General features: G+C 40.1%; 1 protein-coding gene and 1 pseudogene across 1 annotated transcript; both read right to left on the bottom strand.

Moving 5' to 3' along the window:
• Positions 1 to 1,440: 1,440 nt before the first annotated feature.
• LOC134367948 (E3 ubiquitin-protein ligase RLIM-like) lies at positions 1,441 to 5,600 on the bottom strand. The gene is made up of 2 exons (XM_063084596.1): positions 5,375 to 5,600; positions 1,441 to 2,927 (listed from the first exon to the last, which is right to left on the bottom strand). The coding sequence occupies exons 1-2, from the start codon at positions 5,598 to 5,600 to the stop codon at positions 1,441 to 1,443; spliced, it is 1,713 nt and encodes a 570-aa protein (XP_062940666.1).
• Positions 5,601 to 5,652: 52 nt separating this feature from the next.
• Positions 5,653 to 13,372, bottom strand: LOC134367949 (serine/arginine-rich splicing factor 2-like; annotated as a pseudogene).
• Positions 13,373 to 13,598: the final 226 nt, after the last annotated feature.

Genomic DNA, 13,598 nt, shown 5'->3' on the forward strand with positions numbered 1-13,598 from the left:
CTCTTCAGTTGTTTACAATTACAGCAAAGCCAAGTATGACAAGTTTAAGAGATAGGTAAAAAGTTCTAAGCGTTCGTCATCTTCTTATCACTTCATGAGATGAAATGTACAAGGATGCTTCAAAACGTTCATGGAAAAAAAGAATCAAAAGTTAATATGACTCTTTCTATGAAGTTTTTAAAGTGCCCTGCTATTTGTTCTCTCCTTTATCATAAAACATTTGTGTAGAGGAAAGGAAACTTAAGGGAAAGAGGGTCGTCAATGTGCTGAGTCATAGAGCAGAAAGGAGGGCAGGGGGAAGAGGCAAGAAAGAACGCACCAACTGGGCTCGAAGAGAGTTTGGGGTGCTGGTTGTGGTAGCCGCCAGCTTAAAATCCACTCTCCATCTGCCTCTGCTTTTCTCTGTGATCTCAGAAGGCTCACCAATGTGGGGTTCATCAACCAGTCTTTCTTGTCTTCAGGATGGGTTTGGCTAAAGGGAACTATCAACAGGAGATTAGAAGGAATGAGGAAAGAAAGGTTGGGGCATTTATTTCTCTGGTCCCCCACTTCCAAGTTTTAGGTTGGCAGTGGCTGCCATTTGTCTATCTAAGGTCACAGTTCTTATTGGGTAACTCTTAACTACAACGACAAGACATTCTAGGTTGCAGGAACCACTAGCTCTCTATGATCCGTCAAGCCTAATGGTGATAACACTGGCTTCTCACACTGCTAGCCTCGGGGTATTTCATCATCTCCTGATTTCCCTTCATTCTTTACACACTTCAGTAAGTGGTCCCTTAATTAAACACTATTTGATCGCCCTTTTCAAGTGTGGCATCTGTATTTGAGCAGGATCCTGATACACTGGTAGTTGGGAATGGGAGAAACCTTAAGGTAGTATGAGTGGGTGGGATAAACTGCTGAGGAGAGAGCAAAAGAAGGCTTTAAAAGCTTTTTCCAACATGTTATGTGTATAACAGAACTTTATGTGAATGACTCTAATACAATTTTTAATCGCTTCTTAATTATTTTGGTTTGGGTGCTGATTTAATTGCATGCACATCCAAGACAGGACAGGACCATGGGACATCTGGGATTTACATGAGTGGATATGGCTATTAGGATCTATCTGAAATTGATTATAACATAGTAAGACACTTCTGTCATGGAATCAGGAACATCCCAACCCAGTGTAACTGCTAAGTTTCTATCGAAATTCAGTGACCTGCCATGGTGTAGAATTGGTCTTTATTGTCAGATGGGACACGTTTTCTTTTGGCTTTTTAATATTTCCTTTTATTCTGAAACAGATTGGAGAAAGTACAATCATTCCTTCAAGAACCAACAGTTCAGGGAAAGTTGATATTTTATATACGTGTCTCTTCAAAAGTGGACGTAAGGCAAATAACAGTTATCTGTCTACCACCACAATAATTTTTATAGCTGAGAGTTAACATCTCAGCTAGAATTTTCACTGTCACTAGAATCTATTACTTTACGCCGACAAACAGGACACGTAGAGTTCTCAGACAGCCAGCGATCAATGCAATTGACATGATATTCATGGGAACAAGGTAGTATGCGAAGCTTGTTGCCTTCTGTGTATTCTGTAGTGCAAACACAACAGGATGTTAATGCATCATTTTCACCAAAAGTTCTTACTGCCAAGTTCTCAATCTGTGCTTTGGTGAGTCCTGCAGGTTGGTCATGATCATCTTCATTTAAGATGAAAAACTGAGGACGATTAGGGAAGAGCTGTGCGTCATCTTCATCAGAGGTCGTTTCTTGCCTGGCCTCTGATGGTGAGCTTTCTTCATTAATTTCTTCAAGGATCAATGAGAAAATTTCTGAATATTCACTACTGGAGCTGGAACTGGACAGAGGATGAAAACTGGAACTAGACATATACCTGGATCTTGACCTGGAAATTGGTGAGGAACTTGATTGGGGTCTAGGATTTGAATCACTGCCCGAAAGGTTAATTGACTCATCAAATCCTGTCATTATTTGCCTTAATGTGCTCTGAGTTGCAGCAGATGTTGTAATTCTATGAGAAGGGATTCTCACGGTTCTGCCATAATTTCTCACTCCTGCCTGCTCAGAATGTGAAGATGTATTTCTGAGTCCTCCTTGTTCACTTTCTAAAGTGACAGTGTTGTTTGGCATCTCAAATGTTAACTGAGGTCTACTAGCTATGCGGTCTGTCCGCGAAAATTCTCTTCTTACTTCAAGCTCAAAGACTATGCTTGGATATCTGGGTCTCAATCTCCCAGATTCACCATTTCTGGTTGTGTCTGGAGAAAGTTCTCCTGGAAAGGCATTACTTGCTCCAGAAGCTTCAAAAAGATGCCTAGTTTGCAACTCGGGTCCAGTTGCCTGCTGTCTCAATGTCTCATGTTGTCGAGTGGTAAAACACCTCTCAGTCTCATTTACCAGAGGCTGATCAAAAGTCTGAGATGATATACTATGATGAAATCTTTGTGAAATTTCACTCAATGAATTCCGAGGTGACCTACTTTCAATTCTTGCTCTGGTTCTATCATGGTGTGGTCTCTGGCTTCTTGCTCTTCTCTGACCTCTGGTCGGTGGGACTTCTATTAATGCTTCAGTTGCACTTTGTTCTGATCTAGCTGGTGTTGCATATGTTGACTCAAAACGTGGATTTCCCACTTGCCTCTGTCTGTTTTCTGTATTTTCTGCCCTGGCACGTCTTGGAGATAATGCATATTCATTCCCTGGACCCAGGTTTCCATTATTAAGGTGAAAATTTATCCCTGCACTGAAACTGAAATCACCACCTTCCGGACTACTCCGGCTCACTGTTATCCGAGATTCGTCTTCTCCTTGCTCACTTCCTGTGGTACTATTTTCAGCTTCCCCAAAAGAGATAATCAACTCTATTAGAGTGTCACCACTGGACGTATCATCTGAAGGGTCTCCTCCACCTGTTACCAGAAAGAGGGAGGGGGATGATCAGAAAGGGACTATCAAATTTAGAGCCATCCAACCAAAGGAGAAATAAACAAATGGGATTATATCAAACTAAAAAGCTTCTGCACAGCAAAAGAAACAATTCACAGAGTTAAAAGGCTACCAGCAGAGTGTGAGAAAATATTTGCGAAATATACATCTGACAAAGGATTAATATCCAGAATATTCAAGGAACTGAAACAACTTTACAACAAAAAAACAAGTAACCCAATTAAAAAATAAGCAAAAGAGCTATATGGGTATTTCTCAAAGGAAGATATACAAATGGCCAACAGACACATGAAAAAATGCTCAACACCACTCAGTATTCGGGAAATGCAAATCAAAACCACACTGAGATACCATCTCACCCCAGGTAGGATGGGAAATATCCAAAAGACTGTGAATGATAAATGCTGGTGAGGTTGCGGAGAACTCTCATACATTGTTGGTGGGACTGCAAAATGGTGCAGCCTCTATGGAAAATGGTATGGAGGTTCCTCAAACAATTGCAGATAGATCTACCATAGGACCCAGCTATCCCACTGCTGGGAATATACCCAGAGGAATGGAAATCATCAAGTCGAAGGTATACCTGTTCTCCAATGTTCATTGCAGCACTCTTTACAATAGCTAAGAGTTGGAACCAGCCCAAATGTCCATCGTCATATGAGTGGATACGGGAAAAGGTGGTATATCTACACAATGGAATACTATTATGCTATAAAAAAGAATGAAATACTGCTGTTTGCAATGACATGGATGGACCTAGAGAGAATTATATTAAGTGAAACAAGTCAAGCACAGAAAGAGAAATATCACATGTTCTCACTTATTTGGGGAGCTAAAAATAAATAAATAAATACACAAACAACCTGCGGGGGGCGGGGAGGGAAGAAGACACAACATTTACAATTCCTTGAAGTTGATTCAATAAGGAAACAGAAAAGACATTGTTGTGGGGGAGGGGGAAGAGGGAGGAGGGAGGGAGGTTTTGGTAATTGGCCACAATAATCAACCACGTTGTATATTGACAAAATAAAATAAAATAAAGTAAATAAAATAAAAGATGAAATAAAAAATAAAATAAATAGAATAAAATATAAAATAAAAATAAATAAAATAAAATATAAAATAAATAAATAAATAAAATATAATATAATATAAAATAAAAAATAAATAAAATAAATAAAGTAAAATATAAAATAAAAAATAAATAAAAAATAAATAAAATAAAATATAAAATAAATAAAGTAAAAACAAATTTAGAGCCATCATAAAATAGTGCTCTGAAACTCTGCTCAATTTTTTTTTCAAAAAATGAAAACTGAAATATTCAGATGTTTTAAGCAGATGTCACATTTATAGACTTAAGACTTTTGTAAACTACACAGCCTAGACTTACAAGTAGAAGCTAGACAGTTTCAATTCCATCTGAACAGAGAGCGCTGATCCTAAATAAACTGAGATAATGATTTTTAAAGGGAATTTGGAAAAAGTCTATTTTCAATATTTCATCGTACAGAGACCCTTGCATATCACTGTGAAGGGCATGTCAAGAGATATTTTTTCAGTCCACTGCCAAAATACCAAACCAATCAAACAAGGCATACCCCAGTTAAATTATGGTGCTAGTACTTTAGTTCAAATTACATTATTGTCTAATTCTTATTGGTCTACAACATTACTTCTTCTGGTCTCTTGACTGAAGTGCTTTTGATAATATATAAGATTATTTTAAAATACAAGACTATTATAACTACTGCCGAAATGGAAACAAAATTTATAAGCTTAAAATAATTTGAATGCTTCTTCATGTTACCAAGATTTTGAATTGGCGTGAAAACGAAAGTCAGATCAGATGAACGGCCTGAACCTAACATAAGACATATAAGGCCGTGTTCAAGAAATATATATTTTTTTTTTCCAGAACTCATGTGCAGTTTAATTTGGGGGAGGCGTGGGGAGGACAGGGCGTTAAGAGAAGCATGTTTGCTAAGTTGGTCTAAAAATGAAACAGGATGTGGACTTGGTTCCTACACCAACAGTTACAGTAAATTTCAAACTCGGAGCAACAATTTGTTTCTTCAGAAACGAACACAGACAGTCGGTCCTGGGTGCAGTAAGCAGGCCCTACATCATGGGGGCAGACAGGGCACCGAGACCCGGGGCTGTGGGCTCTGGTGCTGCTCTGGTGTCCTGGCCCCTCCGGGACTGGCCCTTACCACACACACCCTTCTGAGCAGCAGGCAGGAGCCCGGTTTGGCCAAGAAGGGGCTCCGACCAGCAGGTCATGACGGCAGCCACCTGCGCATGTGAGCACAAAATGGACGCGCTGTGCCCAGGCCCTGGCCAAGAACTAACCTTTTATCGTAGACACTTCATTAGTTCGACTCACAACCCCCCCTAAGGTGAAGTATACCTCTATCTTCATCTGATTCTCCTGGTGGGTCCTCTGTAATTTGTTGAAGTCTTGTGATTTCACCTATGGTACTTGGCAAAACGTTATCCCTCATAAGCCTGTAATCTTCTTCATTCAGGCTATTTACAAATCCATAGAAATCTTCTTCCCGATCAAACTGGTTCATCTGACTTCCGCGCTGGGCCCCAGATTCGCCTTCTTCATCGTCAGCATCTGAGTTTTCCATGTTGATGAACAAGTGGAAAATTAACGTTCTGTTACCACATAGTGTTGAAATACTAGAACTGCATCTGTGTTGTCTTCACTTCCTGCTTGAGTTTGAGCGTCAGGTTCCGGGTTAGTAGTTTCCACTTCCGCAAAGGCTCCTCCTCCTCCGGGCCACCGTACTGCAGCTCCTCAGGCTCTGGTGAGATTGAGACCCACCTCTAGCCAGCATGCACGAGGAGGCATGGCCTCAGCTGCTGTCATCTTGCTTATTGTGACCACCGCACAGAGACGGGGTTCAGGCTAGTTTGCTAGGTTGCATGCACTTCATTCAAAATAAGCAAATATCTGTGTGTCCTTATGGTGTACCAAGCACTACCCTTCACCTCCTTTCACCCACGTGAGCCTATTCTCAGGCTCTCAGAGGCTTTTTCAAGCTCTGATATGCTCCGTTTATTTGTAAGCCAATTACAGAACCAGAATGCAGCTAGTTACATTACATAGACTGCTTTTTTTCAAAACGCTGTGCCAAAGTCATCCCAGTTAAATGCAGCAGTTCTTATTTTCAGGTGTCCAGTGACTTCTCTTTGTCCTTTCTCCTCATGAATTCCTCAAATCATAGATGCTAACTAAAAAAGCCCACAAGTTTTTCGTAACTCCCCAAGGCCAGAGCTGAATTTCTTCAGTTGGGTCCTCTCACTTATAACTCTTAATGGCTTCATCTGATATTACACAACCCCTCAAGCTCTGTTAAAAAGCTTTGCAGGTTTCCTGCTAACCTAGAGGATCCCTTAAGGAATTCTCCATAAAGGCGTCCAGGTTGCTTTGTTTACCTTTCTCATAAATATTATAAATACTGAAGCAAAACTAACCAGAACATAACAGGCACTTAAAAAACTGGTCCATTTATAACACTAAGGTCAAGTTTTTGGATCTCTGCACAGCCCAGCCACCAAAACCAAACCAAAAAAGACATAAAAACCAGATCCTGAACAGTTATTTATTATGCCTACCGTAATGAGTGCTGAATTTGCTGATTTTGTTCCCTGGCTGTTAGTGCAGGAAGGACTGCTTGCTCATTTGCAAAGCTATCTAAAGTAGACCTCCAAGAATTTCTGGACTCGTTAACATTATCAGCCGCACTTAACACTTGCTTGGGGATCCTTCATTTAATTTTGTGTCTATAAAGACCACATCTGGCTACTGAGTACGAACGTGTTACACAATTTGACTTATTGAGTAAAATAAATACATCCAGTGTAAACTATCCTAGCTACTAGAGATTTGTCAAATGTACATGCTCTCAGAGGGGGGACCAAAAAGAGGGAGGAAAAAAAATGTACAGATGTCAAATGTTGCAACGGTCTGTACTCCCAAGTAAATCACATTCCTTGTAAGGGTATTAACACGTAAAATTATCAAAATACTACATTTATATGCCGTAAAAAATTTATATATACATGTATAAGATTGTGTAAGCAAAGACAATTTAGTGACATTGGTTATTTAAAGGAAGCTGGGGAATGTTTCACAGAGATATTACATTTAAACCTGAGTGTTTCAATAAAATTATGATTTTTTTCCAGGTAAAAAGTGGAAGTTGGGCATGTGTTGGTGGAGGGAAATTAAGTCCCACATAAGGAACAGACTTGAAAAAGTTGTTGGCTGGTTTGAGAAGCTATGGCCATAGCTTTGGTGCTGAGATGGAAATGTAAAATTAATGCAAAAAGGATTGACACAGACTGGAAATTAGGTTTTGATGTTTTTCCTGCCAGAAATAACACAAAGTAAAGTGTTCTGTTTTGAGAACAAGCATTGTATTTTGTTACTTTTGTCTCCTTAGCATCAACTTTACATAACTTATAGTAGCACCCTGAAATTCCAGGGGGAAGTACTCATTCCCCCAGTCCTAGTCCAGAAGGTTTGGATGCAGCTGAATTCACTGCCATGGCTAAAGGTATGGTCGCATGACCTAGCCATGCCCAATCAGCTATTTCAAATGGTAATTGGCTTAAGAATGAGCATGTGACCAAAAACAGTCCAATGAAGGGCTAAATATGAGATATTAGCTGGAACTACTGAAAAACAGAAATTATTTTCTGTTGCAGTTGCTGAACTGGTGGGATACAAACCTAAAGAATGCTTGTGGAAATCTTGTTTACACAGTAATTAGGAAAACCGACATAAAGAGACAGAGGAAAACAAATTCGGAGAAAAAGATAATGCAGAAAAACTTTGAAACATTCCTGAAGGTAAACGTGCCTTAGGTTTTTAGATCTGTAGGCCAATGTATTCCCTTTTTAAAAAATGTGAGCTTGTGAAGGATTTCTGTCACTTACAAGGAAGGACCCTAATAGTTGCAAGAGGAGAGTCATAAGATCAGTGATTTAATCAGATGTCAAAAAGTCATTTTCAACATATTTGTCAGGTAAAACTTATTTGCTGTTGTCCATTCTATAAAGTCAACATGTTTATACAAGTTAGACTATATTTGGGCTTAGTTTTATACGAAAAAAATCAGAAAAGAGCATGGATTTTTTTTTTTTCTGTCAATCACTTGTTTACCAGGTATTTGTTAGGCACTGAAATTGAGTATAACGAAGCTGAAAGAAATGAACAACCTTTTTCTTCTGATTATGAAGAAAACATGGTCATAACATGTAATTTTAGTTCTGTTAAATCCATTTCCTAGCTCTTTGTACCAAGAGATCCTTTCAACATGTTCCTATTTTTGCATTGTTTTTTCTATATTATACAATGTATTGTGAAGCCTTAGCCCAATGATACTCATTTAGTTCTCGAATGTAAAGAAAATATCTTGACATTAGGGACCACAAAACTTCTGGTTTATATTAAGAAAGAAAATGGTCCTGGTGGAAATTAGCGTGTCTGTCACTGACACCTCAATAGGAAGTGAGGTAATGTTATATGACCAATCTGCTCGCTGGTGGGATTCATAAGGTGATTAAGTTTAGCAAAGTCTTAGTGTAAGAAGATGTGTGAGCATGTATTTGCATGTGTGTGGTGTGAGTGTTTAAAGTGTTTAGCGGATGTTTGGTAAAATTAATAATCACTGACTTTAACGTATTTTCTGGCTACTAGTAATAGATTAATTTCACTTAAGTTTTGAAAGTTCTTCACAATGAGAATGTACTTCATTTCAAACCTTAAGACCTTATAACTTTACAGCTATTATCTATTTAAACGTCTTCTTCTGACATTCGTGCCAAAGCATCACAAATGTTGTTCCTAACATCACTTCTTTTTTTTTTTTTTAATTTTATTTCTTCGATATACATTGTGGCTGATCATTGCTCCCCATCACCAAAACCTCCCTCCCTCCTCCCTCCCCCCGTCCCCCCCAACAATGTCCTTTCTGTTTGCTTGTCGTATCAATGTCAAGTAATTGTGGTTGTTATATCTTCTTCCCCCCCCCCTGCTTTTTTTTGTGTTTGTGTGTGTGTGTGTGTGAATTTATATATTAATTTTTAGCTCCCACCAATAAGTGAGAAAATGTGGTATTTCTCTTTCTGTGCCTGACTTATTTCACTTAATATAATTCTCTCAAGGTCGATCCATGTTGTTGCAAATGGCAGTATTTCATTCGTTTTTATAGCTGAGTAGTATTCCATTGTGTAGATGTACCACATTTTCCGTATCCACTCATCTGATGATGGACATTTGGGCTGGTTCCAACTCTTGGCTATTGTAAAGGGTGCTGCGATGAACATTGGGGAACAGGTATACTTTCAACTTGATGATTTCCATTCTTCTGGGTATATTCCCAACAGTGGGATAGCTGGGTCCTATGGTAGATCTATCTGCAATTGTTTGAGGAACCTCCATACCATTTTCCATAGAGGCTGGACCATTTTGCAGTCCCACCAACAATGTATGAGAGTTACTTTTACTCCGCAACCTCGCCAGCATTTATCGTTCAGGGTCTTTTGGATTTTAGCCATCCTAACTGGGCTGAGATGGTATCTCAGTGTGGTTTTGATTTGCATTTCCCGGATGCTGAGTGATGTTGAGCATTTTTTCATATGTCTGTTGGCCATTTGTATATCTTCCTTAGAGAAATGCCTACTTAGCTCTTTTGCCCTTTTTATAGTTGGGTTGCTTGTTTTCTTCTTGTAAAGTTGTTTGAGTTCCTTATATATTCTGGATATTAATCCTTTGTCAGATGTATATTTTGCAAATATTTTCTCCCACTCTGTTGGTTGTCTTTTAACTCTGTTAATTGTTTCTTTTGCTGTGCAGAAGCTTTTTAGTTTGATATAATCCCATTTGTTTATTTTTCCTTTGGTTGCCCGTGCTATTGGGGTCGTATTCATGAAGTCTGTGTCCAGTCCTATTTCCTGAAGTGCTTCTCCTATGTTTTCTTTAAGAAGTTTTATTGTTTCAGGGTGTATATTTAAATCCTTAATCCATTTTGAGTTGATTTTAGTATACGGTGAGAGGTATAGATCTAGTTTCATTCTCCTGCATATGGATATCCAGTTATCCCAGCACCATTTGCTGAAGAGGCAGTCCCTTCCCCAGTGAATAGGCTTGGTGCCTTTGTCAAAGATCAGATGGAAGTAAGTGTGTGGGTTGATTTCTGGATTCTCTATTCTATTCCATTGGTCAGTGTGTCTGTTTTTATGCCAGTACCATACTGTTTCGGTTATTATAGCTTTGTAGTATAGCTTAAAGTCAGGTAGTGTTATGCCTCCAGCTTTATTTTTTTTGCTCAGCATTGCTTTGGCTATGCGTGGTCTTTTATTGTTCCATATAAATGTCTGAATAGTTTTTTCCATTTCTGAGAAAAATGCCTTTGGAATTTTGATGGGGATTGCATTGAATTTGTATATCACTTTGGGTAGTATGGACATTTTCACTATGTTGATTCTTCCAATCCAAGAGCATGGGATATCTTTCCATCTTCTTGTATCCTCTCTAATTTTTCTCAGCAGTCGTTTGTAGTTCTCATTATAGAGATTTTTCACCTCCTTGGTTAACTCAATTCCTAAGTATTTTATTTTTTTGGTGGCTATTGTAAATGGGCAGGCTTTCTTGATTTCTCGTTCTGCATGTTCACTATTGGAGAAAAGAAATGCTACTGATTTTTGTGTGTTGATTTTGTATCCTGCTACTGTGCTGAAATCATGTATCAATTCCAACAGTTTTTTTGTAGAGGTTTTAGGCTGTTCGATATATAGGATCATGTCATCTGCAAAGAGGGACAGTTTGACTTCCTCTTTTCCAATCTGGATGCCCTTTATTTCCTTCTCTTCTCTGATTGCTCTGGCTAGTACTACCTAACATCCTTTCAATTCAGTGTATGAAAGGGCAATGAATGAGGTACTTCAATATGTAGGAAATATGGCTGAGTTGAGAACTGTAAGACCCAAGCTGAAGTCTACCAGTAATTGTCCAATCACTCAATCTCTACAGATTTCAGTTTCATAAACTCTAATATGAGAAGGTTGAACGTATTTGTTAGAGTTTGATTTAGGTCAATTGCTCAGAAAAAGGGAGTTGGGCGGTGGGGATTGAAAATAATGCCTGAGAAAGGGTGCTGAATCGACAACCATAAAGTACAGCAGAAAGGTTGAGTGGGGCTAAGAGTTGGGGTCAGCTGATGCTGAGCAACAAGAGAAACAAGGGAATCAGAGCTGGCCCAACCTGCAAAGTCAAGCTAGGATTCACCATCTTCCAGAACATTAATTCAAAGCTAGTACATTGAAATGGTGTATTGAGTTGTAGAAGGCAACTCAAGACGATTCAGAGCTGAGCCAGGAGAAGCTCATGACAACCGTGGGGAACAAAGCTGTCAGGCAGCTGCAAATTTACCAAGTAGCCCCTTTGTAGCTTGCTAAATTAAAACATTTACACCTTTGGTCTCTGAAGGTTGGTGCTCTGTGGTCTTGAGAATTTATTTTTTGTAATAAAACATTTGAGATGGATGACCTCGATGTTTTTTGTTTCACAATGTTATGAATGAGACTATAATGACATTGAACTTTTAATTTTTATTTTTTTTGAACACAGCCGGAAATATGAAAAATGTTTAAAACTTCAGAAAGTGGTTAAAGTGCAGAATAAGCAAAAGAGAAAAAAAAACCATTCAGGGCATGTTATCAGTACATATTAAGTTACAAATCATTTGGTTTCTTAACATTTTTCATATTTAAGTTCATAAATGAGGATGATGAGATTTACCACTTTGGGGGAGAGAAGGAAAAATAAGGGCATATTTATCATCCGCTAGATGTGTTCACTGTATGCTTTGCAAGACATATGCACGGTCTGGGTGAAGAGAAGTGCAGCTGTCAGACATTTTAGTAAACTGGACAGCCATCTGTTTCTGTACAGCATGTCATCCTTACATAGGAGCGACCAGGAGAAAACATAAATTAGTCAAGCATTCTGCACAACAATTCATCACCTTAACAGCCAACTAGCCTTACTCAACGGCAATACAACTGTGTCTGGTGCACAAAAACTTATTACGAGGTTGAAATTCTGTTTGATAAATAATCCTTTAAAAATCAATTATTTTCACCTAAAATGTCTTTGTACAATTGCAGGTTCAGGTTATCATTTAGACCTGAAGATAAATGGCACATGTAAATGAATTTACACCAATTTTTATAGGTTTTTAATTTTAAAGAATGAAGGCCATAATGAGTTAATCACTAGACAGTTTTGCACTACTCAATAGGAAATGGCTGCACACATTTTCTTAAATAAGCAGGCCACAAATGCGGTTAATAGTTTACTTTCAAACAAACACACAAAAGTGAGCACTCTGAAGAAAATGAAACGTCACTTCAGATACTCAAACCAATAATGAAAATTGAAGTCTTTCACCTCCCTAACAAGATTTTCAACTATTATTCAAATAACAACTGCAAAATACCTTATAAAATCGAAGTTTACCACCTGAGGCAAGGCTTAGAACAGGTAAAAAGTTAGACAACACGTTACAAAATCACCTTTTCAAGTCATAGTGGCTTGTTTCAAGGACTGTTTGATCAAATGACTCTACCTTCCCGTCCCGCCCCTCCCCCCCGCAGCCCAGTCCTCAGGTTGCTTGCTGGTGAGTCACTAACCAACTCTTTCCTCTTCAGGAGACTTGGAGGTACCCTTGGATCGTGATCCGGACTCGGAACCCCTCTTGCACCCAGGTGGAAGACTTCTGGACCCAGAGCTTGACCCCGTCCACGAGCGAGATCTGGACACCGAGGAGGACTTGGATATGGATCTTTGGGTGGACCCGGATCTAGGGGTTGATGAAGATCTGCGGTGAGAGCGAGAAGGAGAGCGGGAGCGAGAGCTAGACCTCAAGCAGCTGACGTGAGATCTACTCCTGGGTCGGGATCCATGTCGGCATCGGGATCTGGATCGGCCCCTCCTACTGGAACGGCTGGGACGACGAGGCCTTGGTCTGCGGCTCTGACGTTCATAGTTGTCTCCCTCGTACCTGCGGGTGGCGTTCCCCGACAGCACCTGTGGTGGCCATATGCGGGGTGACTACAGTGGGCCATCTGCACTCACAGCTCGCGCCATCCCACACGATCCCGTCTGGGGCATCCATGGCGTCCTGGGCGTGGTGCTTGTAGAGGAAGCGGACAAAGGGGAAGCCACGAGGCTCGTTAGTGAAGCGGCCCGCAGAATGTACACGCCGCCGATGCACCCATACTTCTCAAAGATTCGCCGCAGGGTGTTGGCTGAGGTGAGGTAGGTCACGTGGCCCACCTTGAGAGAGGTCATGCTCTCCACATAGACAGGGGGGTGACTGTAACTCATGGCCTTTGAGAAAGTGGCCTGGGCTCCTCCCCTCTTCCACACGGAGCAGGAGAAGGTCAACACCAGGGACTAACGCAAGCGGCGAGCACAGCAGGTGGCTGCGACGCTTTCCTCGGTTCGTTGTGGTCGGGCTCTGCCTCTTTGCCTCTTTGCCTCTTTGGCAGTTGGCTTCCCTGTGTGGATGCTTAGAGACCTGAGAGTGTTCCTCGCAGCCTCACCCATCTCC

The sequence above is a fragment of the Cynocephalus volans genome, chromosome X, assembly GCF_027409185.1.
Source record: "Cynocephalus volans isolate mCynVol1 chromosome X, mCynVol1.pri, whole genome shotgun sequence".
Lineage (NCBI taxonomy): Eukaryota > Metazoa > Chordata > Mammalia > Dermoptera > Cynocephalidae > Cynocephalus > Cynocephalus volans.